This window comes from Colletotrichum truncatum (genome assembly GCF_014235925.2).
Source record: "Colletotrichum truncatum strain CMES1059 chromosome Unknown Contig_0012, whole genome shotgun sequence".
Taxonomy (NCBI): domain Eukaryota; kingdom Fungi; phylum Ascomycota; class Sordariomycetes; order Glomerellales; family Glomerellaceae; genus Colletotrichum; species Colletotrichum truncatum.
Genome location: NW_027222409.1, coordinates 1 through 26,918, shown reverse-complemented (window position 1 = coordinate 26,918; position 26,918 = coordinate 1). Strand labels below are relative to the sequence as shown.

General features: G+C 45.3%; 10 protein-coding genes across 10 annotated transcripts; 4 read left to right on the top strand and 6 right to left on the bottom strand.

Moving 5' to 3' along the window:
• Window positions 1-1,787: 1,787 nt before the first annotated feature.
• Window positions 1,788-2,623, bottom strand: CTRU02_214813 (uncharacterized protein; the record flags this gene model as incomplete). The annotated part of the gene is made up of 2 exons (XM_036725657.1): window positions 1,788-2,263; window positions 2,317-2,623. 2 exons carry the CDS (start codon window positions 2,621-2,623, stop codon window positions 1,788-1,790), a joined length of 783 nt encoding a protein of 260 aa, XP_036582371.1.
• Window positions 2,624-6,963: 4,340 nt separating this feature from the next.
• On the top strand, window positions 6,964-7,859 carry CTRU02_214812 (uncharacterized protein; the record flags this gene model as incomplete). The annotated part of the gene is made up of 3 exons (XM_070206317.1): window positions 6,964-6,969; window positions 7,359-7,562; window positions 7,611-7,859. The coding sequence occupies 3 exons, from the start codon at window positions 6,964-6,966 to the stop codon at window positions 7,857-7,859; spliced, it is 459 nt and encodes a 152-aa protein (XP_070059960.1).
• Window positions 7,860-7,988: 129 nt separating this feature from the next.
• CTRU02_214811 (uncharacterized protein) lies at window positions 7,989-10,928 on the bottom strand (the record flags this gene model as incomplete). The annotated part of the gene is made up of 3 exons (XM_070206316.1): window positions 7,989-10,203; window positions 10,273-10,373; window positions 10,494-10,928. The coding sequence occupies 3 exons, from the start codon at window positions 10,926-10,928 to the stop codon at window positions 7,989-7,991; spliced, it is 2,751 nt and encodes a 916-aa protein (XP_070059959.1).
• Window positions 10,929-11,140: 212 nt separating this feature from the next.
• Window positions 11,141-11,251, bottom strand: CTRU02_214810 (uncharacterized protein; the record flags this gene model as incomplete). Its single annotated transcript, XM_070206315.1, has 1 exon — window positions 11,141-11,251. One exon carries the CDS (start codon window positions 11,249-11,251, stop codon window positions 11,141-11,143), a length of 111 nt encoding a protein of 36 aa, XP_070059958.1.
• Window positions 11,252-14,917: 3,666 nt separating this feature from the next.
• Window positions 14,918-15,211, top strand: CTRU02_214809 (uncharacterized protein; the record flags this gene model as incomplete). The annotated part of the gene is made up of 2 exons (XM_036725654.1): window positions 14,918-15,055; window positions 15,119-15,211. 2 exons carry the CDS (start codon window positions 14,918-14,920, stop codon window positions 15,209-15,211), a joined length of 231 nt encoding a protein of 76 aa, XP_036582368.1.
• A 3,484-nt stretch (window positions 15,212-18,695) lies between these two features.
• Window positions 18,696-19,491, top strand: CTRU02_214808 (histone H3; the record flags this gene model as incomplete). Its single annotated transcript, XM_036725652.1, has 3 exons — window positions 18,696-19,083; window positions 19,130-19,324; window positions 19,379-19,491. 3 exons carry the CDS (start codon window positions 18,696-18,698, stop codon window positions 19,489-19,491), a joined length of 696 nt encoding a protein of 231 aa, XP_036582366.1.
• A 140-nt stretch (window positions 19,492-19,631) lies between these two features.
• CTRU02_214807 (uncharacterized protein) lies at window positions 19,632-20,289 on the bottom strand (the record flags this gene model as incomplete). The annotated part of the gene is made up of 2 exons (XM_036725651.2): window positions 19,632-19,995; window positions 20,045-20,289. The coding sequence occupies 2 exons, from the start codon at window positions 20,287-20,289 to the stop codon at window positions 19,632-19,634; spliced, it is 609 nt and encodes a 202-aa protein (XP_036582365.2).
• A 1,117-nt stretch (window positions 20,290-21,406) lies between these two features.
• On the top strand, window positions 21,407-21,745 carry CTRU02_214806 (histone H3; the record flags this gene model as incomplete). The annotated part of the gene is made up of 2 exons (XM_036725649.1): window positions 21,407-21,452; window positions 21,504-21,745. 2 exons carry the CDS (start codon window positions 21,407-21,409, stop codon window positions 21,743-21,745), a joined length of 288 nt encoding a protein of 95 aa, XP_036582363.1.
• Window positions 21,746-22,347: 602 nt separating this feature from the next.
• CTRU02_214805 (uncharacterized protein) lies at window positions 22,348-23,286 on the bottom strand (the record flags this gene model as incomplete). Its single annotated transcript, XM_036725648.1, has 1 exon — window positions 22,348-23,286. The coding sequence occupies one exon, from the start codon at window positions 23,284-23,286 to the stop codon at window positions 22,348-22,350; it is 939 nt and encodes a 312-aa protein (XP_036582362.1).
• Window positions 23,287-25,950: 2,664 nt separating this feature from the next.
• CTRU02_214804 (uncharacterized protein) lies at window positions 25,951-26,910 on the bottom strand (the record flags this gene model as incomplete). The annotated part of the gene is made up of 2 exons (XM_036725647.1): window positions 25,951-26,588; window positions 26,766-26,910. The coding sequence occupies 2 exons, from the start codon at window positions 26,908-26,910 to the stop codon at window positions 25,951-25,953; spliced, it is 783 nt and encodes a 260-aa protein (XP_036582361.1).
• Window positions 26,911-26,918: the final 8 nt, after the last annotated feature.

Here is a 26,918-nt window from a genome sequence, read left to right as displayed (position 1 = left end):
ATTCATGAAGGGCGAGTTCATTTAGAAAAGTAGTTCTTTTCACATTTAAGTTTCAACAAATGCAGGCTCATTAATTATATCTTTAGTTAATTAGTATGACTGGGTGAAAATGCAATATACTAAGCAACACACGGAAAGACAAATTAGATCAGCTAGAACCACTACAACCCTAGTATAGCTATACAGTTTCCATTACTCATTTATATCAGTTAAGGTAAATAGGGTTAGAGTTAAGAAAAAGTAATTCTATAGATTATATATTTTACTATTATATTTTTATTAAATACTTTTAAAATAAAAACTACTTTATTCTATATTATCCTTTCTTTTATAATGTTCTTTTTCCTTTTCCTTACTTAATTTATTAACTCTAGATTTAATATCACGTGGTATATCACGTGACTATTATGTAATAAGATAGACTTTCTTATTTTATAATTTTATATACTTACTACTTTTTTCTAGTATTTATTTTTAAAGAAGAATTACTTTAATTTTCTCTAGTTTCTGCGTTCTCTTAATAATATAATACTTTTTATTATTTCTTTCAAGACTATATGGTCTTGAAAGATTACTATCTATATAGGAATGAATGTTTCGGGCGCCGTTGCATCTAACTACCACCCCCACTAAATCTTTCGGCCGCCACTGGCGACCCAAACATCTAACTACCACCCCAAATCTTTCGGCCGCCACTGGCGACCCAAACATCCAACTACCACCCCCACTAAATCTTTCGGCCGCCACTGGCGACCCAAACATCTAACTACCACCCCAAATCTTTCGGCCGCCACTGGCGACCCAAACATCCAACTACCACCCCCACTAAATCTTTCGGCCGCCACTGGCGACCCAAACATCTAACTACCACCCCCACTAAATCTTTCGGCCGCCACTGGCGACCCAAACATCCAACTACTACCCCAACTAAATCTTTTAGCCGCCACTGGCGACCTAAAGAAATAGTTTGATCCCTATGTATTATCCTCCCTATCCAGACTATGTACAAAATCAATCAAAGGTAGCTCTAGAATATCCTTCTTCAGTCTCCCATCTTTTATCATTCTCAAGGCTTTTGTAACCTCAATAGTACCATCAGCCAAAAATCCTTTAACAATACTCTTCTCAGCTGCCTTACAGATAGTATATACCTGTGGCATTTGAGATACGAGCAAATCGAAAACAGCCTCAATCCTTTCTCTCCTTGGAACCTTGCTGTTCCCGTCAATGTTCCCACCGCCAAAACGCTTCCACCAAGAGCTAATAGTACTTGGTATAAACACCAGAACTCCTATTCCTAGCCTTTCCACCAGAACTCCAATAATAGTATAGTCGTAAATCATATCCTTCAATCTCTTCTCCTTTGTAAAACCAAGACCTCGAGCAAGATACATAGCAACCCCAGTATCTACACCTTGTCCCTAGCGTAGCCGAATGCCTTGATCTCCAAGGAAAGCCTTCATTTCTGAAGCCTTCTGCATGTCTCCTTGGTAGAGTCGTCTAACAGTCTGCCACTGGTCCCAAACTTCGAACTGCTTTGCGTACAAATGTAGCTTGGCAGCCGCTGCCTGCAAACCAAGACTCTCCCCGTCAACCCGACCCCAGGCCTCCGCAAACCTAGCAAGCTCTTCCGCATTATGCTGTCGCAGGTCGCTTGCCAGTTGCTTTGTCTGAAATCGCCGTTCAACTGCAGGCTTGCCAGTAGAGTAGTTACACTCCACCAACAAGTCATACAACTGATCTTTGATCTTACCCCCAAACATACGGCAAAATAATAACTCTCCAATTTAGTAACAGTCTTCTTCCCTAAGGCGTGGACTTGATGGGTCAATCAGTCCTATACCAGCAGAAGTAAACCTATTCCACTGGTCTTGCATCTCATTCCTTATTGTCGAAGAATTTTTCTCGTTGATCTGTCTTTTGAGACCTTCAAGAGTCCGGGGTGCCTTCTTCAGTTTCACGCCCGCTGCACATTGCTGTTGAGGTTCTGTCTCACCAGAACCAACTCGGGATGGTAATATCTTTCTCCTGTCGGCTGCGACCGGCTCCGTCTCTTTCGATTGAATATTGCTTGTTCTGTGCGAGTCGCCATCTATGATTGCCCCGGCACTGGCGGTGATGTCGTCGGATCCATGAAGAAATGGCTGCTCACTTCTTTGTTGCTCTTCACTTTCCTGTTCGGTCGTGTGCTTTGTTGTGCTTATTAGGTCGTTGGTCGACCCAGACGAATCACGATTTCTTAAGGTCTTCTCAACCTCCTCACCTAAATCACTAAGTATTAGTAATTAAAGCCTTATATGCAAAAGCAGAACTTACTGATTATAGACCAGTCATAATCTAAACAAAGAAGAATATCAGCTATAGCTGCTATACTTATAATATAAGTTGTAATATGTGTTTTTTGTTTAGCGATACTGAGGCTCTTGTACTCCCTAATCAACGCTGGTAAGGGCATTCGGGGAACTTGACGGAATGTTGATTTTTGCTGAGAAGATGGGTTGCTACTACCGTGTCTGCTTTGCCGTGGGGATTGCGGTAATAATACCTCGCCCTCCTGGACTTGCCCCTGCCGTGGAGTGGACTCAACAATGTCGTTGAAGTGGACCCTTTTGCGTTTATGCATCTCGGATGCTACTTAAATAGATTCTTTCTAACTGACGGAAGAAAGTTTTTATATGAAGGAGATTGTGCGTTTATTTATCCTTAGCGATAGATTAATACCCGCACTCTCCTACCCTAGCCCATGCCTTCTTCTACCCCTCAACCCTAGCTCATACGCCCCCTAGTAATGCAACTACAAGGCATAGCCAGACACGCTAGGCCATCATACACTAGTCATAAGTTTTCTTTCCCTGATATTCAATGCATGCATAAATCAAGGAAATCTGCCCTTGAAAGATTCTAACCTTCCCTATTTTCTTATAATGCTATACAACCCCGTCTGCCACGCAGCCTTCAACCTCCTGCCTTATCTTGCTCGCTGTCCAGATGTTTCTCATCCCGATTGGAATCTCCCATCCAATCTTCCTCGCCGTATCGTTGTGATGAAGCATATAGTACCTTTCCTTCAAGCCTACAATATCTAGAGGCAAATATTTCGCGCCAGGCTTCTGACCTTGATAACATACACCGGTGCATAAGATGCATCTTGTGTTCGTCTGGTGATCTTTGCTCTTGACGAGGCTGCCATTCTCGCCTGGAAATGGGAATGCGGAGTGCTGTGAAAAGAAGAGTGCCTTATGCTGTTCTTCAAACGATTCGGGCGTAATAGGAGCGTCTCGACGACTGTGAAGTCTGATCTGGCGGCTGATTGTGTCGCTCATACTCTTATACCAGCTCCTCCAATTTTCGTTCTTGAAAGTTGATCCTGGATCCTTCCTCGATTTCCCCCTTTCCGGGTCTCTAGGCATATCGGCCCAAGTAAACTTCCAGAAAAGGCTCAAATCCCTATATTTCGTCCTGTTATTTCCAGAGATCGCGAGCTCTAGGCCGCACCCTTCCGTAAAGCGCCGAAGGCTATCGAAGGTAAAGGGTACATAGTCTCCCTCAATCTCCTGCATCATCAGGCTAGATAATGTCTTACCATAGCAGATACGCTTCAAGGCGTACTTGCGGTACTCGCGCAGGATGAGATAACTACTCAGACGGCAGATCATCTTCACTCTCCCCTTGTGTTTCCATTCCGCCTCAAGAAGCTCTCGCAGCATTGCAAACAAGGCACCCGGGCTATCCTCGATCTCGTCATATGCCCGCTTCCCAGTAGAGATCTTAAAGCCAGGAATATCCAAACCAGACGTCAAATCCTCGTGGATTTTAAAGTCCCCCCAGTCAACAAGGTTGTCAGGTAAAAACCCAAAGCCGTAGTTTTCTATAGTTGTCGCTATTCCCAGACCCCTCTTCTTTAGCTTACCGTTTTGTAAAGTTAGGGGCGGTTAGCCGATTCCAGTTGCGTTGTCAAGGACATACTGAAATCTCGGGTTCATAGGATTAACAAAGGTCTTTAACAATGTTGCTATAACGGCATATAGTAATACCGCCCTAGGTACTGCCGACCTAATGTTTCGTGTTGACGCCGAAATGAGATCAAGAACGAGCACGTAGGTTGAAGCTACAGCTCGGATAAAGCTCCAGTAGGTCTCGGAAGGAATGCAGTAGAAAGCACTACAGCAAGAGTTCTTCGCCCTTCTGCCTCCATGATGTCTTTTGAAGAATTCTGACCGTGACGGCTCACTAAAGTCAAGTTCTTGCATCCATGCATCGTCAGCCTCCCTAATAAGCCTAGCTAACTGGGAGCTGCATCGCCACTCTCCTCGCCAACAGGAATGGGTCTTCTCCGCTCGCTGTGTTCTTCTTCTAATGAACTCGTTTGAATGGCGAAGCCCGGCGTCGACCATTGCCCGAGCGGCTCTCGGGCTAGCTGCTTTCCTCAGTATCTTGCTAAGGCTATCATCATCGAAGCCACCTTGCATAAGATAAGAGAAACCATAAGGCTTCTGTCCAGGGCTAAGGAGGATCTCTTTACCAACAGTATAGCTCTGGTAGTAGTATAACCCTTGTCGTAATAGATCGCCAGTAGGTTCAGCCGTTATACTGCAAGTGTCCCTCAGATGATTAACATGGAACTCGTGATGTAAACCCCCCTGAACGCGCTGATCCGATAGGGTAGGAAGTTTTGACTCGTTAGTACCAGAGAGAGTCTACTCGATGTTAAGCCCGTAGAGGAAGCGGAGGGTGTTGAGTTGACAACATCGTCGTGCAAGGAGAACATATGCCCCTGGAGACTTTCGGCTTGGTGCCCACTCAGCCGCTAAATCAATCAGTTGAGGGTAGTTAGCATCTAGGGCGGTTTGATCCAACTCCTCAACAACTTGGGACTGTTTGCTCTAGAAATCATCAACACATATAGTCGCCGAGAGAGAACCTCCATACTTCAGTTTTGTATTCTTCTGATCGAGTACAAAGAACAAGCCTTGGTAGAAGCCTTCTTGCTTCGTGCTAAGATCATGTATCCTTTGCTGTAGTAGTATAGCAAGTTGGTGAAAATGGTTGTTAGTAATGTTGAAGCTGTAGGCTGGTAGACGTCTGTCATGCCCTGCGTCATCCGAGCCTTTGGAAAACCTAGCAATTTCTACCGCATCTGCAAAACTTGCTGGCATATGCCCTCGCTCTGACGTAGCGCAGACCTCATGTAGGCAAGGGATCATGACATCATTAAAGAAGGAACCATACTCATCGTCCCTCAACTGCGTATGACCAGACTGTGTACTTTGGCGATCCTGAACTTCTTCAAATAGTTAGGGGAAGAAGAGGTAGATTGGCTGGTCTTGTGTTTCTCCGAAGAATATATGTGGTATGGTATGTAGTGAAACCAACTTCTGTTGACCGTCGACCATGACATGACGCTTGATATGGACGGTTGATCGGATGAACCTGCCTCGCTGTGGGACCGGCGTGTATTTAATCGGATGTTTAAAGTCGGCAATGCAGGGAATGACATGAATAAAGCTATCGATGTCAAACCTCGTTCGTGAAAGTTCGACGCTACCCTGGTGGTCATCGTCTAGGTTGATGCAGCGATGGTTGTTGTCTCTGTCTACGCCGCATACTAGTCTCTTCAAATCGACTTTAGGAATCAAGTTGGCCAAAGATCTAAGCCCGTATAATGCCATGTCAATCGGGGCTTGTCGCATCAATCCCAGGACTTTGGAACACTTTTGTCGGCTGATTATACTGTTCGTAGCCGCCGTATAGCTAGACAAGCCTTGTGCTCTCGCGTCAACGTCCTGATGAGATAGCCGACTGTTGTGAGAGGGACATGCAATAAGCCCAAGTCGAATAATGTATATAATCCGACGAGCTAGGCGTTTCTATTCATCGAGACTATCGTCACAGACCCAATCCAGCACCGTACTACGGTCGATATTAAAGTCTAAACCACCATACTCAACAGACGGCGCGATGGTCGAGACATTACCGATACTCCCTTCAGAGGAACTGTCGCTGTCGTCATTATCTAACGCGTCTGGCTGAGTAGCTGCCAGGCGGTCTTCGTCGGCTAACTGCGAAGCAGTGTCGCCATCTTCAGCTCCAGAGCCTCTGCTTCCGAAGTAGTCGCTTTCGAAGTCGTCGCTTTCGAACCCGTATCCTGAAGTGCCATCTCTCATAGCAGCAAAACCCGCTAGTATCGCCTGGCTATCTAACCGTGCCATGGTTTTGTTCAAAGTGTAATAATAATCCCGTCTTTTAAAATAGATGTTAATCCCAAGGACGAAGAAAGATATAGTTCATATCTTGGAGTTTGATCTCACCAAAACTAAACAATTCCTAACACTAAGTATCTCTAACCCTAAACGATCCCTCGTTAGCTCTTCCCTCAAACAGTCCAGTCCTCCTACGTCAAAACCCTCCCCATACCTAGTGCCCTTCAACCACAGGCTTCAACCGCGTCGCCGAACAAACCACACAAGATGGATCAAGGCCCCTTACATCGGACAAAGTACCACCGACTACCAAAGGCATCTACCCCCTAGTCCTAGTCGAGGTTGTATTACCTTCAACCAGCCACCCCTACATATATCCACCTAGAGACGGTGTTGTTACCTTTTTAATTAAAATTTCATTGCGCTATCCTGTATCCCTGGGCCCCTCGTGACACGAGAAATTTTCAAGGGTGTTGAATGGGCTCTCTGTACGATCGTACTGTCATAAATGTAGGGTGAACCAAAGATTCTATTTTCCGTGATTACCTTTCCTAACTAGATGTTGCCTTCCGTACGAACAGATATATCTCTGTCCATACCTAGACACGAGTCGTGCATGACAGGTAATAAACCATGATCCCTTCCTCAGACATTTAGGTGTTACAGGTGCTAGTCATGCCACCTATACACCCCTTTGCCTGTGACAGCCTTGTCGTACGGTCATGTGATTATCGTTATTCCAACACTCACAACTTTTCTTTTTATGACCGTACGTGCCTATCCTTTGTCCAATTAGGTTGCGCTATTCCAGTTCGTAATAGCTTTACTTGATTAATATGTGTCGTAAGGGTGAATGTAGGAAGTCGTCTCGTACGCCTTCCTCTCTTGTCGGTTGAGTAAGTCGCGTGTCCTACGTGCCTTCCTCTATTGCTTCACCTCACTTTTTCTTGTTTTTTTTTTTTTTTTTTTCTGCCTACTTAGGCAGAGCTTTCCGTATTGAAATGATAAAAACGCGTCTTTTCTTCTTTTCCTCTTACTTACCTTTTCTCCTCTTCGTACACCACTTCTTCTCTCTTCTCTTCGTACGTTGAACAATCATTCTCATTCAACGCTTTTTTTTTTTTTTTTTCCCTTTTATGTTTTCTAACCATGGTCTAGAACGATGAACGTAATGCTCTTGCCCTGCCGTCGCACGACATTGAAGTGCGTATGACTGGCAACATGAGCGTTCAAGAGTTCGTCGCCTCTATCATACGACGCTCTAGTTACTTCATCGCGATCATCATTCAGTCTCGAGGTCGTACGATGCCTGCTTGCGCCAGCAAGTGTGCGACCTCTGGCTCTCCTCGATTCCGGGAGTGTGTTCGTCTCAGGACCCTCTCTGATGGCTCGTGTGCGGAATGCGTCTAGCAGTCGCACGGCGCTCGTTGCTCTCACCGTGGTCAGGAGGATGGTTCGTCCGATTCGTCTGGTGGTAGCAACCATTCCGACAACGATGATGATGATGAGTCTCCCCGTCGCTCTAACTATCGGAAGCCGTACGCCCGTGGCGCTCGCCAGCCCGACCGTACGCCTGGTCGCAAGCTTGGTCGTGGTGTCGGCACCTCTGGCAGCTTCCTTGGCTCTTCTCACAACCTGCAGCTGATTGAGAAGGAGTAATTGGGGGATTGGTTCATTCGTACGGTGGTTATCTATGATCTCAAGGGTCTGGCTCTCATAGACTAACATCTGGTGGTGGATCTTGGTATTGGGGTTTTCGTACGATAGTAAAATCGCACGAGTTGATTGTCATTCGTCTTTTCCCCCAAGTCTATCCACGTACGCTTCGATTCTTATCCTGAGCTTGCTTGTCGTAATTAACTGCTCGAGCGCTGAATTTGGTGACTTCTTTGTGAAAGCATCTGCTGGATTGTCTTTGCCATCGATCCATCTCACTTCTGAGATTTCTTTCTTCTCGTACGACTCCCTCAGGCTCATGATATCGATCATAAGTCTTTTCTCATCAGTAGTTCCTAGTCGTACGAGGCATTCATACAGAGATCTTGAGTCTGTACAAATCACGACTGGAATTCCTGGGAGGTTGAGCGTACGAAGAATCCGGTTCAAGGTACTGCTTAACGATATGCCACTGTCAAAGCCTGTAGTCATTCCGTATAGTTCGCTAGCTAGTACGCTTCGAGTCACTCGTTTGCATTTCGTTGAGCTCCAGTGGATAATATTTCCATTGATCTCAAAGTCTGTCGTCGTACGAGCTGTTTCCTCTGCAAGTACGATAACAAATCCAAGCTGTGATGAAAGGTCTGTATTATTTGCAAATGATCCGTCTGTGAAGATATACATCTTTGTTCGTACGAAGTCGAGTGGAATATATTTAAGACCTCGATCAGGGTTGTCTATTTGCCATTGAAGTCGTACGTTCAGAGCTTCAATGTCCTCTTTACTTGGTTCTTTGATCTGAGCTGCGACTGCTAAATCGTACGATGCCTCTGGCTGGCATATTGAAGCAAGGTATGCGCCCCTTGCCCGCTGCGAAACGTACTGTTGTCGTGCATCAAGTGCATCTATCTCTATAGTATTGAGCTGCTTAACTTGTCCTTTCTGTAAGAAAGTAAAGTAGTCTTCGTACGACTGAATCCTGCCGCCATTGAAATCTACTTCTTGGTTATGTGATAGGATTGTTTTCGGCTTCGCACGAAGGCCCTTCTTCTCCAATTGTTCCTCTTCCCGTACGGAGAAACTTGCTGTTGCGAAACTCATTGTATCGTCTGTTTGCATTGCCGTGATACCAAAGTCGTCTGCTCCTGTCGTAGTATAAAGGAGGCATGGGTCGTACGTTGACTCTATCATTCCAAGGTCCTCCTTGTGGTGTGTAGCGTACGTCTTATACCAGTAAAGACCTGATTCTGCTAATCCGTAGAGCGGCTTCACGATATGTAGGAGTGTTCTTTCTGGGTATTTACCCTCGAGTTCCCTGGGAAGTCGTGCGATAATTGTTCTTTTTAATGGATCGTCCGATTGGGTATATGCCTGCGTAATATCCCTGAGTTCTCCTTGACACTTGAAGTCTCGTACGAGGGTAGGTCCAAGGGCGAGGAGTAGTCTCTGACTCATCCTCTGGATCGTTGGTGCCTGTGTAAGGATTTCCTCCTTTTCCTGGTCACCATATCCTTGGATTACTAGTCTTGACTTTTCGTACGGCTTCGTGGTTTTGTTTTTGATTTCTCTAACCATTCGTGTACGAAAGATCCGTATGTTGGAGTGTTTGTCTAGGTCGTACCGAATAAAGGTAAAGACTCCCTGGTTGATTAACGCGTCGATCTCAATCCTATCCGACTCTTCGTACGGTAATCCTGGTGTTGTGATTATGTTGTCAAGTCGGAGTTTTACTGCTAACTCGTAGTTGTCTTTCTCTTTCTGAGTGAGAAAATGTCTTGGGGATTGTCGTACGGCCCTTCTTTGACCCTTCTTTGGCCGTCCTCTTTTCCTTGGTTGTGGTTGAGGGATTTGCCGTGCGACGTCTGGTTCAGACTCTTCCTGGGGTTGTGTATCGTCCCTATAGTATGGTTTGACGTGTGTCGCCCGAAACTGTGTAGGTCCGTTTATCATGTTCACAGTTACATTATGTCCCTCAATCCCCTGTACTTCGTACGGTCCGGTCCATCCCTTGTTTTCTCTCCATACCATGACTTCGCTCTGGATAGGGAGGGATAAGACTTGTTGAATATTAGGACCGTTCCTTGTATTGATCGCACGGTTGATCTCAACCTCTGCGCGGATGCCTTGAAGTAACTTCCTTGCCTTCTGGGCGGCTTCTGCCCGTTGTACGATTTCTGGTGATGGTGGTGAATCCTTGTTAATACGTGGATAAGTACCGAATACCAGAAGTGTTGGTACGATTCCGTACGGTCCAGCTGTATCGTTTAACGCTTTGATAGCCATCTGTAGGATTGTCTCATCGTCTGTATTATGACTGAGTTCGGTATGAAGGATATCGTACGCTCGCCTTAAGGGAGCGTGAGCTCTCTCGACTTTGCCGACTGCCCAGTGTGCTTCTACTGGCATCTCATCGCACGTAATACCCATAATTTCGGCATGTTTGCGGAATTCAGTAGATGCGAAGTTTGTCCCCGGATCGTGTACGATATGGTCTGGTGGACCGACATAGGTGTTAATCCAACATTTGGTTAACGCATTCCATGTGTCTCGTGCGGAAAGGGATTTTAGGAATGTTGCTCCTTGAAAGCTTGTTTCCGTATCGATCACATGTAAGGCATTTTTGTCCTTCAGTCGTACGACATCTACCACGATTTCGTAATTGAAATAGCTCTCGTCCTTAAGGGAGAACTTAAATCTCCTTGGAGCTGGATCGTGCGACTGGCAGTTGTGACAGAACTTCTGGACCTTTTCTAAAATCGACTGGCTAATATCGTCGTGTCCAGCGTTTTTCAGAAGTTGGTATAGTCGTTCCGTACGAGGATGTCCAAATCGTCTATGTAAACGCCTTAGTTGTACCTCCGTAAAGAAAATACTTGACTCTCTTTTGCTGAGATTGAAAAAAGCATGGCCCCATTTGCGTACGACTGGAATATGTTTCCCATCTCGTCGTACGATAACATTCGCAATGTTGTTGAAGTATGCCTTTAGTCTATCTGCATCTTTTAAAGAGAATAAGAATGGCGTAGCTGACTCGAAGATATGGTACTTCACTCGTCCGATTGGATTCTCCATGATGATAGTCCCGATTGATGTGTTTAAGCGTCCGTCTCCGAATCGTACGTAGACCGACCCTGGTTTCCAGGATACTTTTGCTTGTGGGTTTTCCCTGAGGTATGCTATGACCTGTGACTTGCCGACTGTAGAAACTTTCGCTGCACCTGTGTCCCAAAGTTCCCCTTGGTAAACTGATGTATATGGGTCTTGTAGTACGAATTGAGTTGCTTCTACTGTCTTTGGAGCTGAGAAAATGTCTTCCCCTGTCGTACGGTGGAAGAATGCTGCTGAAGTAAGGAAAATTGAAACCTCCTCGTCTCCAGTATCATCATCGTCACCATCAGAAATATTTTCAACAGGGTTATCTCCCTCTACTTCTTGTAGATATGCTGTAAAATCATCGTACGGCTCCTGGTGGAGTGTATAACATGCTTGTAGGTATTGGTCTCTTGCATATTTGCGTTCCTCATCAGAATGGTTTGTCGACCAACAGCCTGTCTTCTTACAGATGAAGCATCTTTTGCTTGTGTTCGTACGGGTAGGTTTTCCTTGGGATATGTTCCCTTGGTCTTGTCTTTCGTACGTCTGTCCTTGAGGTCTTCGGTAGGGTTGTTGCTTATGTCTGCTTCTCTGGTTGGAATTATACCGCCTATCGACAAAGTTAATGTCGTACGATATTGTCTTCCTATCGATTGCAACTTGTAGCGAGGCTCGTAAGTTAGAGAATAGCTCCTCACATGTCTGGTCAGACTTGTGATTACTGAGGGCGTTCTCTAGCTCTGGTACGCCTCGGCATGCCTGGATAACTTGCGTGCGAAGCATAATTTCTCCTTGGAATCCTGTACCTAGTGCTCGTTGTACGAGAGATAACTTATCAAATAATGCTTCGAGGACCTCGATCGGTTTCTTGTCTGGTTCCTCACGTTTAACTCGTACGAAAGATAATGTTGTCCAATCTGTATAGTAGAGATTGTGGTTGATGTCTGTATTGAAATGTGCATCTAGCATCTTGTAAATCTCGTCCCACCTCTTTGTTGGCCCGATATGGTGGAGGTAGAATTCCTCCGCACGATCGGCTAAGATGTCTGGAAACACGGCATGGTATTGGTCCTCTGTTATTCGCAATCGTCTGCAGAAGCTGATGAAAATCTTGGCCTTGTCATACAGGATATCGTACGGTTTGCCAGTATAGTTCCTCTCTTTCTTCCATCCCTTCTGAAAGACCGCAATCGTGCTTGGTTCGCACGGTCCATTCTGGACTATGCGTCGTGGTGGAAGATCGTAAATACTGTTTGCTGTATAGATACTTGTTGTACGGTCCTGTATCTGTGGGAAGCTCTCGATCTCCTGGGTATATCTTGCCCCTGGGGGTAGATTCTGTGTGCTTGATTGATCTCGAGTATTTGACTTCCTGCTTGCTCGTTCGGTATCGTACGAAGGTTCGATTGACTCTATCGCTGGTTCAGCTAAAGTCTGACGTGTAGTTGTCTCTGGGGTTCGGACCGGTGTGCGTGTAATAATGTTCGTACGGCTTGATGTTCTTGTCTGGGAATTATCCCGGTCGTCCGTAGAATCGAATCCTTTTGCTATGTCTGAGACTATATCGACTAATTGTTCTGAAACCGTCCTTGATTTAGGTAGTTGAAAGCCTTTTAGTTTAAGTAGTCGTGCGAACTCGGTTTTGTACGTCCGGTTAACTAAGTCCCATTGGTATGGCGACCATTGATGGAAGTCCTCGTACAATTTCGTAGTAAGTACTTCCTGTGGAGGGTCTAGGTGTATGATTTCCATCATTACGTAGCCGACGTATGTTGTTAATTGTTTCTCCGAAGGTCCTGTTTCGATATCGACTAAGTCTCCCCAGTATTTCGGATCTGTAGACTTCTTCCATATACTAATAGGAATAGTACTCTTTGCACTCATGTCTTCGTACGTGACCTCATAGTCATTTTCCTCCTCCTGGAGGAGGTCTTGCTGTACGATATCAGGTTCTCCTGATGTCGTCATGTTGGCAACCGTTTCGTATCGTACGGTATCTAGTTGGATGGTTGTTGAAATGTGCCGTTGCGCACACTATTTGCTAAAGTATTGCACGATAGGATTCTTGTCCGGTTACGACTCACCGCAGCGACAACAAGAATCTGTCTCGTACGATATTATAACAAACCGTCTTCTCAGGCTAGTTGTCCGGTTACGACTCACCGCAGCGACAACAACTAGGCTAAGGCTCTTAGCACAAGAGATTTCCTAGCGTGACCCCTTAGGTATTCTTTCGAATTTCTCGCCTCGTACTTGCGTACGAGACTACCCGGTAGCCCGGCCGTAAAACCTCGATCTTGTCTCTTCACTCTTGCTAATCTGTGATCGCACGATGCAATCACTCGTGACTGCCAAGCAAACACTGATCAGTGTTGAATGGGCTCTCTGTACGATCGTACTGTCATAAATGTAGGGTGAACCAAAGATTCTATTTTCCGTGATTACCTTTCCTAACTAGATGTTGCCTTCCGTACGAACAGATATATCTCTGTCCATACCTAGACACGAGTCGTGCATGACAGGTAATAAACCATGATCCCTTCCTCAGACATTTAGGTGTTACAGGTGCTAGTCATGCCACCTATACACCCCTTTGCCTGTGACAGCCTTGTCGTACGGTCATGTGATTATCGTTATTCCAACAAAGGGCATATTTCCTTGAAATAATTAATACCTCAAATCCACCTTGTGCGATTCGAACTTTTAATAATCAACAAATCCTACATTAGGTTCCATTTTACTCCACGGACATGGTTTGCTATTCGCCCGTTCGACCATGGACTGGCACCATCCCTACACTGGGAAACTTCCATGACTCATGAGGGTTTCAACTGTACCTCTCCTTGAAACCCCATGAGCAGATTGATAGATTGTCCGTGCATTTTTTTCTTCTCTCGTATTTAGCTCTATTTCGGGGTAACCAGGCCACTCAGTCGGATGGGGGGAAGGGGGCTTGGGCGTCTAAGAACCAATCAAGGAGAGATTCCACATTATTGTTTCCCAAAAATCACAAGCGGCCTACATATCAGGAGACTCGTAATGCTTAGAGGTCGCTTTTCTATAGTGTATCGGCCGTCTGCTAATTTCCGACAGTTGCCGGTATATAAGGTAACCATCACAGGGGTTATTCTCTCCCGTTCCTCATGTCACCTAAACCAAACCTAACCTTTGATAAATCAATACAAAGCACTTGATCTATCCTCCCTTTGTATCTAATACTAAATAAGCACGATATCCCTGTCATGATTATCCTATATATATGAACAATACACCCTGAATAGAAAGTTTGTCCTAGATAGACACACACCATAGTTAATAATAACATGGAAAGCTTTTTCATAGTCATAATAGCAAGCTTTTTGTCAATAGTATAAAAGCATGCAGAATATAAGCTATAGTATATAGTCTTCGTTATCAAAGCAAGCAGTCGAGCACATAAGACGTATCGCAGACAAACCGTATCCAAATCAAATATCGCAGCAGTTAAATTCAAACTAATCAGTAACTTAATAGCGGATTGTTTAGTATGCCATGTATGAAAGCGACGCTGCCGCTGACGTGACATTATGCAATGTACACAAATCGGTTTTGCCAATGGTGGTTCAGTTCTTAGACAGCAACAGCCGCGCTTTGGTGGCTTTGCCATTGTTATTATTATTTGGCAAGCACGCAGGAGTATAAACAACACGAGATCAATAGATAAATATCACCTTCAGTAAGTAAGCCGTTTTCGTCGTTTTTAGTTAGTCGGCTAGCGTAAAAAAAAAAAAAAAAAAAAAACCTTAGGCCCAGCACCTGCCACTATCTCCTTACCAAACCAATCTCATCCAGACTTCCGTCTCGCAATCCTACCTGGCAGCATCGAACTATTTCACTATATCACACATCACGAACCACAACCAAATCAATAACCCTTCTACACTGCTACCCACCACAAAAAACCTGCTATCATACATCTCGTCAGCAAGATGTGTCCTAATGAGCGCCCCTGGTCCCAGAGCGAGGAAGATCAGCCTCCCATGGATGAAAACACCAACGAAGCCGACACGTTCGATGATCCTACCGAGTCCGAGATTGCGGCAGACACTGCCGAACAAGACGCATTTGTAAGCATTACCCGAATCTCGATAGCAATCCCTCAGATGACTAATGCGAAGATGTATTCCCAGAATGCCTTCGTTAACACTATCGCCGAACTCCTTAGCCTCGGTTTCAGCGACCAACAAATTATGCGCGTGTTTGCCGAATGTGAGTCTCCTTAGCTGCGAACTACTAGGGTTGGGTAATACCCGCGGGTACCCGTATGGGTAGTACCCAAAACTACCCGTGGGTAGTTTGGGTAAACCCGAATTACCCACGGGCAGTCCCACTATATTTACCCGCGGGTTGAAAGGCCCGTGGGTAAAACGACCCATGGGTTACACTACCCACGGGTAATTTTGCTACCCACAAGAAACGCGGGAAATACTGTAACTAAGATAGAAAGAAAATATAACTAGTTAGTTATAGGGAGAAAGAGTAAGTTACATAAAACATAGATGGCTAGAATAGATTACTACAAATATAAGAAACTAATAGAGAATAATACGATAAAGTCGGAGTGAAATCAGAGGAACAATGTATATTTAATCGCTATCCTCGTCAGGAGAGAGTTCGACAAGATCTAGCCGAGTAAGTCTCTTCCTTTTGCGACCCCCAAGCTCGGAGAAGTTTGGGAGTTCTTGGGATACAGAAGGCGTAGGTGAGTTGCTAAGTTGGGAAACTTGACTCGATAGTTTTGGCTGTTGAGAGCTAGATAAGGATGGCAGCTCCTCATCTCTATCGCTAATATCCTTCTCTTCTACTGAGACTTCGTAAGGAGGCGGGGAGGGAGCATCTCCTATAGCAGTAATAGAGATCTTAGTAAGATCATCAGAGACCTTCAGATATCTCTGAATATCAGCTTTATCCAATAGAGAAGAGTAGTTAAAAGCTTCTCTAATAATATGCTGGCGCTCTTCAGATGCTTCAGTGATATTCGTGTCATCTGGAACTTCCTCAAGTGTGGTTTGGGAAAGCCAGGCCTCATTATTCTGGCTAATTTTGATAGTCAAAGTATCAAAAATAGTATCAGCCGAAAGGTTGAACCGAGCGTAGTGACAGATATGGCGAGCAAGGCTGAATGATCGCTCTAAGGGTATTGACGTCGGTTGAATAGATAAGAAGTCTCGAGCCATGCGACAAATACCATGGAATCTGGGATAGCTATTGTCTAGGCGGACCCAAAATTGCTGAACAGTTTCATCAGGGAACATAACTAAATATAGTTATTAGCTGTTAAGCCTAGTAAGATATGAGTCTTTATCTTACCAATATTAAAAAAGTCATTACAGATATTTCGTGCGTCTTGGGATGATGACATTTTGCCCTTATAATAGGTTAGTACAGTGAGTTGCTACAATAGATTGCTACAAATACCCTTTTCTTTGAACTGCGTGATAGTAAACTATGCAGAGTGTATCGGAGTCCTTCAGTTGCAGCTTTTTGAGTATTGGTATGGCGTTCCGAATCTTGATGGTACTGCTTTGTATATACCTCGATAAATTCTTGCTGTACTCGAGTTCGAAGTGAGGCTGAAGAAGGAAGGTATTCGAAGTAATTTGCGAATTGGAATCGCGTGTCAAAAGTACTCGAAACTGATGTCCCAGCTTCAGGGGTAAGGAGAGTTGCAATACCATATACCTTGAAGGAATCCTCTTCAATTAGCTTTTGAACGTATTTTTCCAGCTTCTCTTGGCCCTTTTTCGTAGCAGCCTGAAGGATTGATATCCAAGTAAAGTCTTTGCTAGTAACTTTATCTTTAAGTGCAGAGGCGCAAAAGTACAAGTAAACTGTTGCAACTTGTAATAAAGTAAAGGTATGACCAGGGGTAAGGTCATTTAACCGGCTGAGGATGTTTGTAAAGAGTAAAAACGGGCTGGTGATATCAAGCAGAATATCAAGAGCCTCCCAATCGGTCTCCACAAGAGAGAATTGTTCCTGTAGAGAGTGCTTTTCAACCCAAGCTGAAATCGTTGTTTTAAGCTCTCTTGCGCGGAGACACATAAGTGTAGTAGAGTTCCACCTTGTCTTAACATCGCGGAGGAGGCGTAGTGGTCGCTGGCCAATGCGAGTCGATTTCTGGAGGTCGAGAAACTCTTGCGTCTTCTTACTAGAAAGCTTAAGGGAAACTGCGAGGTCACGAATCTGGAGGTATATATGTTAATATAAAATCTTATAACTAGGTGAAGTATCTAACCTTTTGAATAACAGCTCCAAAAGGATTTTCCCCAGCAGTAGAATCTTCAGTATCAAAATCATCGTCAGAGTCCTCTTGATCTTTAGCTCGAGTAGTAGAAGGCTCAAACTCTGTAGAGGCTTCTACCATCGAAATTCGAAGAGCCTCAAAAATCGCTCGAACAACAAGGTTGAAAATATGGGCTAAACAGCGAATATGATATATCGGCTGTACTGTGGATGTCGACCCTTTTGCAAGTTCTTGTGCTAGGACTTTTGGCTTAAAAGAACTTGCGTTGTCTGCAGAGACTGTCTGAAATCGAATTGTCTTCTTCGTCCTCTGGCGAATATTTTCTAACAGAGTCGATAAAGCCGTTGCTTGCTTAGAGGCTGTATGACCATCTGTCATATCAATAGCACCAAGAAGAACCTGTTGTAACCTCCAGTGCTTGTCGATAAAATGGCATAAAACACCAAGCAGTGAATATTTTAACCCAGGTGTACTCCAGATATCAATCATCAGAGAGACATAGCTACCAGGCGGAATTAGCTGAAGAGTGTGGTGTTGAATGCGTAAGGCCTCCTCGGATATCCAGCTTCGGAGCGTCTTTCGAGATGGGAGGTGGTAGAGAGGATTCAGGTGTGAACAGAATTGCCGGAAACTTAAGTTGTCAACAGTATTAAGCGCTAAGTTGGATCCAACAATACAGTAAACTAATGCTTGATGCTCCGAGACTGCTTTCAATTAGGTACCCTAGATTGCGATTACTACAAATGATTGCTACAATGACCTGTAAAACTTACAGGCACCTGGTTTACGCCTAAACGTCGAGTCTTACAAGACTTTGCAGCGAGGTGTCGTTGCATAGCACTTGTACCAGAGTTTTTGATTGTTGGATGATTGAAAACTTGGTGACAGTGCTTGCAGACTAATTTTGGCTCCCCTGATGTCATATGGTAGCCTTGGTGAAAGTGATCCCAGAATGATACTCGGCGTTGTAAAGTCCACAAGGATTTGGCGAAGCGTTTTCGTTTAGGTTGAGGGGATTTGGACAACGGTGTGTGTTTGCCAAGGATTACCCATTGGAGATACCATGGCAGGGTTTTGAAAAACGAGAGAAAAGTCTGGAAAGTCTCAATAACAAATAAAATGATTTCCGACTGTATCTGTAAACCAGAAGGTGGAGTATTGATTGTTGGAGTCTGCGTAGAATTTACGAGCTCGAAAGCAGCAGAACAATCGGATGCAAAAGGGTCTGGCCCAAAAGGGTCAGACGCAATTAAGTTCGACATCATACATAGTAAGAATTACCTTTGGTATGAACAGGAAGTAGTTTGCAGGATTACTACAAGATGAATACAAACATTTGATTATGTGGCCTTACGTAAATTTCTATTTTAGGGTTTCTGACTAATACGTTTCGTACACAAATCTAAAAGCTCTGAATTCTCCTTCGACTTGTTTTTTCTCCCACTTACATTCATCCTTCAATGCCTCGCTTATCAACTAGCCCTGTGTCAGATCAGAGCTCTCCGCTAACAGTGGAGGGCTCTTCACCGCCAAATAGTTACCCCTCATCATCAGCGAGGGGTAATCCCCTGAAACAGCCAATTACAGAGATTCGGGAGACTCCGCCAAGAAGTTCAAGTCATGCAACCTACTATAGCCAGGCTAGCCCAGACCTGAGTCAACCAGAATTACCACCGCTGAAGCGGAACTTTGCGACGAAGTTGGCGAGACGAACAGATACTGGCCAACCACCAACCATTGCACGGAAAGATCAGCTGAACTTCGCGCCAAAGAAGCAGCTAAAAGCTGCTCGAAAAAAGCCCGTCCAGATCACTAAACGCCAGAAAGTTCGTAGATGGAGGCCTGGTAGTAAGTAAGAAGTAACTCTTTATTGTTTAATTACTGAAATGTGAAGCAAATGCACTTCGTGAGATTCGAAAATATCAAAAGACTACCAATCTTTTAATTCCGCGGAGCAGTTTCGCAAGAGTAGTTCGAGAAATAACACTTGATCTTCCACTAAGAAACCGCCATAAGATCCGCTACCAGTCAATGGCTATAGAGGCTCTCCATGAGATGAGCGAACAGTTTCTAATCAACATGTTCGAGAGTAAGATATCCTATCCTGATCTTCAAACTATTATATTAACATGAATATTAATAGATGCAAATCTCTGTGCTATTCACGCTAAAAGAGTAACTTTGCAGAAGAAAGATCTTGACTTAGTTAAACAGTTAATGAAGAAGATGGGAGCATGGAGTGCTAGATTGTTTTAGCAGCTGTAGATTACTACAAACGATTGCTACAATACGAGAATCAGACTAGAGAGAATTCATGTCCTTATTCATGCTAGCCTTATTGCTAATTCTTAATTCTTAATCTGTCAAACAAACCCTCTCGCTATGCTCATCTGCAATTATAGAGAAAAGTCAAGCAAACGAGTTAGCTTCTGAGCCAACTCATAGACCTGACGCCAGTTGTATGGCGCTTTATCCCGAGCAAGGTCAAGCTTCAGGAAGAATGGTATCAGCTTTAGTATAGCTGAGAACTTCTTATCCATCGCAGATAAGATGTTGGCTGTTTTATCGAGAGCAGTAAACTCTTCCCAAACTTCAGCAGGGCCCAGAAGCTCCCAAACACCTTTCTTGATCATCGAGTCACTGATCTCAGAGAACATAGCCTTCACTGAAGGCTTTGGAGTGGAGGCATATCGGCGCTGAGCTGTAGTGAAGAGAGATCCTTGAATCTTGATGGCTGGGCGGTGCGCGAGTGCGAATTGGCTGAGAATATTAGTATTACTACAAAGGATTGCTACAATTAAGCACTTACGTCTTCTTCTTCTTGACAGAAGAATTAAGAACCAGGCGTATCTTCTTCTTCTTAGACAAGCGGTTCAGGTGCCAGTACTTGGCGAGTGCAAACCAAAGAAGCACTTCCTGTTTGGTGAAGATGTCGCCAGCTACTGGAAATTTAAAGCCAGGTCGAATGAAGCCATAATCCTCCATCGCAGCTAGGGTAAAGGCAGGATTGCTGTTCAGCCGCTTGACCTTGATGTAAAGTATCTCAAGAGTCATCTCCCAGGTATCACGGAAGAACTGGTATTCTCGGATCTGGTTTTCCTGTCTGTTTGTTAGCTATTGCTATAGTAATTAATTATAGTCATCCAGTTACCTGGATCATCTTGTCGATAATCGCATTCGACTGCTCAGCAACATTAATAGTCGGCAACTGGTTATCAAGGTCAACGTCAAAGTTGAGCATGCCCTCAACTCCATCCAGGTTTTCCTAGGTAGCCTCATCAATCTCATTCAAAGGGATATCCTCCCAAGCCTCGTCTTCATCGTCATCGACGATATTATAGGAGCTAGACGAGACTGGGCCAGTCATCTGAGCTAGCAGCTGGTCTGGATGGTTGCCTTTGAGGAAGCTAAAAGCACTTGAGCACTGATTTGAAACACCAAAAGAAATAAAAAAGAACTCACTATCGTGCATCAACTTGCTGGATTTCCCTAGCCTCAAGGGCCGCGCGCTCATCAGCAGACGCACTGATGTAGGAGCTTTTAGCCCTCAAGGCTTTAAGCTTGCGGGATTTCTGCTGGTTGATCGACTTCTTCGAGCGATCAAGTGCCTTCTGCTTCTCAGTCATCTTATCGATGCGCTGACGAGACTTCTTGGTGTGCGCGTTGTCGGAATAATCCTCTTCAGCTTTACGCTTGGCTCCAGCACCAGATCCAAGCGGTCGGCCTAGAAGAGATTAGTACAAATGATTGCTACAAAGCTGGTGTGAACGTACCGCGATCCTGTCCTGAGGACATATTTTACTACTGTTCCCTAATTGATTTAATAAGTCAAAACTAATAATTGTGAGATCAAAGTATCAAATTACCTTAATTAAGAGGCTTGTCGGTGCGGCTGGGTGTTAGTAGTGGAGGTAGGTTGTAGTGCTGTCTGGGGAGAAGTTTTCTGAAGCTTCAGAACCTCACAAAAAAAAAACAAAATACGCCAAAAAGTGGTCTGTGCGCAGCCGCGGCTTCTTGTTTTTTTTCTCAAAAAGAATCTCTTTGAAAACCTCTGTTCAGTAGTTATCTGTAAAAGATTCTATATTGATTGGACCTGGACTTGTGTTTCTAGGAGTCCTACCTGATTCATGGTTAACTTTATAATATGATGCCTGGCATAGCCCGAAAGACTATGCCTGGTGCTAAGGAGCAGCAGAAACGCCGTTGGCGCCCTGGCAGTAAGTCTAGATTGCTACAAAAGATGGCTACACACTAACCCTAATACCTAGCAAAAGCTCTCCGGGAGGTCAGGAACTACCAGAAGACATTTGACTTCCTGATTCCGAAGCCCCCATTCCAGCGACTCTGGAAGGAAATCTGCGATGACATCGACCCCTCCAAGCGCCTGCGCTGGCAGGCGACTGCTATTAGCGCTCTTCAAGAGTCTTCGGAGTCTCTTCTCTTTGGTGTTTTCGACAGTAAGCTTCACTTGCAAACTCTTATCGAGTTGAACGAACTATCTAGTGATTAACTTTGCTGCGATCCACACCAATCGCGTCACCATTAAGCCGAAGGATCTGCATCTCGTCCAGGCTATCTTGAAGGCCGGCAGAGTCCACGGAGACAAGTGGTTCGACCCCGAGTCTGGGAAATGCGGGCGATTAATTGAAGGCATTCAGGGCGTTCGGAAGTTAGGAGTAACAAGGTAGCAGGTCTATTCGTTGCGCAATATATCCACTCTTGAGGCTGGCTACTACAAAAGATGTCTAAAATTCGTGATGCATACTTACTGAAATCTACCTACGGGTATACACCCGTGGGTACCCAAACCCGTGGGCCCCCCTTCAGTTTACTACCCGTGGGCTTTTTTACCCAAACCCACTTTACCCATGGGTACCCGTGGGTAATAGTAAAACTTTCGGGCACTACCCATAACTACCCGACCCATTTCGCGGGTACCCGTGGGACCCGCGGGCCGGGTAATGCCCATGCCTATGTCGTTTAACTTGCCACTGAGGCCCAAGAAAAATAATACCGTGATTGGAGTACTGGATTTTGATTGTTTGCTTTAAAAACAAAGTTGTAGCATTGTAAAACACTGCTCAACTTCCCAGAAAGCGTCTAATGGTCAGACTAAAAAGATGGATCAGTAGATGGACCATCCGCCCCCGGAGGACCTCCAAGCATGTCTTGCCCGGCCGATGCGTCAAAATAAAAGTCCGCCAGAAAGGCCTCGAATTGATCTTCCGTCATTCCAGCCGCCGCTGGTTGTGTCTCTGCGTCATAATTGACAAGGGTATCATGTAAAGGGGGTTTGGTTAACTCGTCAATCTTCGGTTCGAATTGGGTATCGGATAGCTGAGGAAGGCTCTCATCTGTAATGACGGTTCCCAGAGATGGATTACCATAGGCGCTACTGGAGCTCCCGTCGGCTGTCGTTTTGCCCGGAGAGCTTGATGTGTCATAAACGCTGACGAAGCGGTCAATGACCGCGTCCAGCATCCCGTCCTCGGTAGATGAATACACCATCTCCAGGGCTCTTTCCTCGTCTTCAATCGAGTAAGACAGGCCGCGCTTGCCTCTGATGTGATCCGATACGATTTCTTTGCCCTTTGCTCTCCAAAACTCGCGAAGACTCGACATGACCTCGCATACAAGACTGTTGACGTAGGCTGACTTAGGACGGGGTGTTCCACTAAAGACGATGTCCCAGACACTAAACCATTGATCTGCCAGTGTAGATTTCTTGTCCACTTTGGAAGCTAGCAGCTTCTCCTGGTCCTCCGTTATGCCTTCGGGCTCGGCAAAATTTCGCATTCGACACTGCTGAGGTCTGCTGTGCTTCCGCTGCTCGTCCAGCTTGTCGAATTCTTGACCGCAAGTGGAGCAGAAGTGTGGCTGCTTATGCTTGCGGCGCAAATGCTGTTTAACGTCTCTAATTCTCTGCAATTCAAGTTTGAGACAGGCCTGATGTCTAATTTTGTCGTGCTTGTAGTATGGGCATGCCAGGCTCAGGCGCCCCATGCTGACGTCTCTGGTCAACGCAGTTCTCGGCCTTTTGTTACCATCCATCGCTTCGTCCTCATCGTCAGTCTCCTGATCAGAGGCCTTCTTCGGGGCATTTTCTGCTCGTCTTTTTTCCGGCCTGCCAGTCGTGCTGCAATGATATTTTGCGTCTTCCTGTACGGGTGCTTGCTTATAGAGCTGCGCTCGTTTCCATTTACAGAATAAAGAAAATGCTGAGCTGGTCAATGGATCGAGTTCTATGTAGAAAGGATGGCTTGTGGGAAGCATCCCTACTTGTGTTTGGTCCGAGTATAAGCTACTCTTCGTGTCTAGGCTGTCCGTAGAAAGCGGTGTCTCTCCAGATGAACCCTCATTCTTTCGACCGCGTGGCGCCGAAGCAGAAATGTCAACCGAGGGTAGAGAACATGCCTTTGAGAACGTGCGCGGTGCTTCTGGAGTTGGCTTCCGTGAAGTCCCGGTATGCGGAGTGGCGGAATTTATCTTTCCAGACGTGTTACGGAGGATATCCTCACAATTGTGATCGAATCTGAGGTTGAAAAGACGAACACCCTGCATGAAACGCTCGGTCTTCTCCAGCTCACGCTCACGGCCAAAGAGCGTCTCAACAAACTCAACACCAGCGTTCTTACCGAGGGAGGCTCCCTTCTTGTTGGCCTTTAGCATGGGAGCCTCGCATGTCTTGAGAAGCTTGCGGAGTTTATTGATCAGGCGCTCGCCCGATTCAATGAAGTCCTCGATAATCTCCCTGTTATCAGCGCCACGAACACGCTCAATAGTCTCATATGCACGCTTGACTTTTCCTGATAACTGGATGAGAAGAAGCCATAACTCGCTAGCCATATCAGATACCGGAGTACCGGATCCATGGTGGTAAACAGTCCAATCATAAATCCATTTTCCGAGGGAATTGGCGTCAAAAACACTTCCAAGCAGCAGGATTGGGTCTTCTGTAGGGTCCCAGTTCTTGAGAGAATATCCCGGAGGGATTTTATGCCTCTTGGCGTCACCTTCAGTAGCCTGCCGAGCTGAGGGAGGACTTTGGCTTCGGCCTGATGTCGATGTTTCTGAGGGTGATCCACTTTCTTGAACCAAGTAATGAGAACCGATGCTAGTGTTGTAATCCTTGATAAAAGTCGTTCCCAACTGGTATCGTTCCGGAGTATTCAAACAAGACTGTTCTGTCACTCGCAGTATCAGATGCTTGCCAAAAAATGGCTACTTGGGCGGCTTACTGAAAGGCTTAGTGGGTGTGGATTGATCGAGAGCTTGTCCGACGTTTTTCATCTCGACAATTGACTACTAGCATGGGTTGGCTACGTGATCTGGTGCTGCAAAGAACCAGAAAGAGGCATGCGCTGAGTTGAAAACCGAACATTGCAATACTGAGATGTGGTTCATCAGGCAAGGAGAGGAAATTGAGGCCTTTGCTGGGGCAGATTATTGGTCAATTTGTTGCCCCACCTGAGGAGGTTGAGCACAAATGTGCTCTTTCTTCCCCGGAGCTGACAGGCTGAGCGCTTATGTAGGCAACAGGCAACCTCGAAATTATATGGAAATTATAACGATTGGCTAAGTGGACTGGGATGATTAAGCGGGCGCCTAGTGGTTTAGGAGCATACCGCAAGGCTTTAGTCTGATTCAAGTTATTCTGGAGAATTATGAGCATCATTGCAAGACTACAACACCTAAAAGGTACGTTGCCGCTGCGGAATCTCTGCAAGCCAAGGATGGCAAGGCTGCAAAGATCAAAAGTAGACAACACAGTAACTATACAAGTCGATATTGCCAATCGGCTGCTGCTGGACCTCGCTTTCGCCAAGGGAGGGCAAAGCCAATGGGGGCTCCTCTGCATCCATTGCCTAAAGCTTTGAGGCATGTAACAGGTAGTGGCGATCTCCATCCACACATAACGCTATGTCACAATACCAAGCCTGATACGAAGTATAGGAGAAAAGTTTACTACTTATGTATTGAATGTCATGCGGAGTAAAAGTGGCTTTGAAAGTGGGAATTTGAGGGCTTGGTGAAAATGAGGTTCAGCGGCAGTCGATGGGATTGCAAACTTCTGTTTGTTAACAGTTCCATAATATATATCGTTAAGCCTGCCATCCTGAGCCTACTCACCCTGGCTCGCTCAGGTCGCACGACCGTAAAGGCAACGGGCAATTGGACTACGCTTGAGTTAGATACTGGCGTAATACACGCAGTTCAGCAAGTTCAAATCAAATATGCATGATCGCTAAGCTCAGTGGCACGGCTTTGAGAACACTCACAAGGGAAATTAATGGATAACATTCAATTTAAGTCGTCAAGTATGGAAATAAAATCAGTTTGTAGAATAGAATATTCAGGATTGACCCTTCAAGGTCGCGGATAAATAAAAATCATTTTCTTAGACAATTAGCTATCGTTTCTTTCGTAGTTGTGCTCCCATATAAGTCGCCGGCTATATTTCAATGTTCCAAACCTTCCACAGCTATCCAAAGCCATTTTCAAGTTTCATAACAACCTGGAAGTTAAAAAAATGTTCCGAATAATAACTGAATTGGTCACCAGCGTTTCCCTGTGCGCGAAGAAACCAGTTATTCTTCCCCGCAGGGGTGAAGCATTCTTTTCCAAAACCTGCTTTCCCTTGCTGACTCATTTTCGGGCGTCATCACATCACCTTGAAAGGTTTAAATGCCGCCGAGACTCCCCATAAATTTAAGCTTAGACGAACTCGCCGCTTCCTTGGCAGCGAGTGAGTGGCCGGTGAACACCCTCCTTCTCGCAGTTGGTGATGGCTCCCTTGACCCATTTGACTCCATTATAGCTACCTTCCTCATAGACATCGCTCATAAAAGCTCCAACCTGTGTTTGTCTGCCGAGACAACCACGCATGATCTTGCCATATCTTCTAGTCTTGAAGGGGTTATTCACCATGCAGCCAGTATGGCCAGCACTAATAGTTCCCCTGACCATAATGGCTGAGGCGGTAGCCCAAGACCTGGAGACAGCGACGCCTAGTGTGGAAGTAAGGTAACTTTGGATAATAGTAGGGTTGAAACCACCGTTAATAGTAATAGTGTCTGTAACTGTGTAGGTCTCTGTGAGACTGATAGTGACTTCTTTAGCTTGGGCAATCACTACAGGGCTCATTTGGAGGTCCCAATCGTAGAACTGCTCGGTTTTGGTGATGGTAATAGCGTGAATGTCGTCGCAATCGATCTGACGAGAGTCTAGATTGTTGACTTCCTCCTCTGAAGGAGTCTTGAAACTCAGAAGTGAGTGATCAACTTCAGGGACTGAAGCAAGAATTTTCTCAGATGCCAGCATGGCAAAATAGGCTTCCTGGTTGACAACCTCCACTGCGCCAAACGAGTTATTAAAATGCACTAAAAGAAGTATGTGACATATGGTTCACCACAAAGAACACTGCCGAAAGAACACATCATAATTATTGTGACAGGCGAATGGCTTGGTGTTCATATTCATTTGAGGATGTGGAGACAATGAAGCAGACTATGACGGAATATTTTACTCACTGTGATCTCCATCGACAAGAAGAACCTCGCCATTGAGTAGGCCGCGCTCTGGGTCAAATGCGGTGCCGTTCATAGCCCTCGGGGTAAACACCGGGGACGCAACAACAACCGCGGCGAGGCAAAGCATGACGAATCTGAAGGCCATTTTGACGA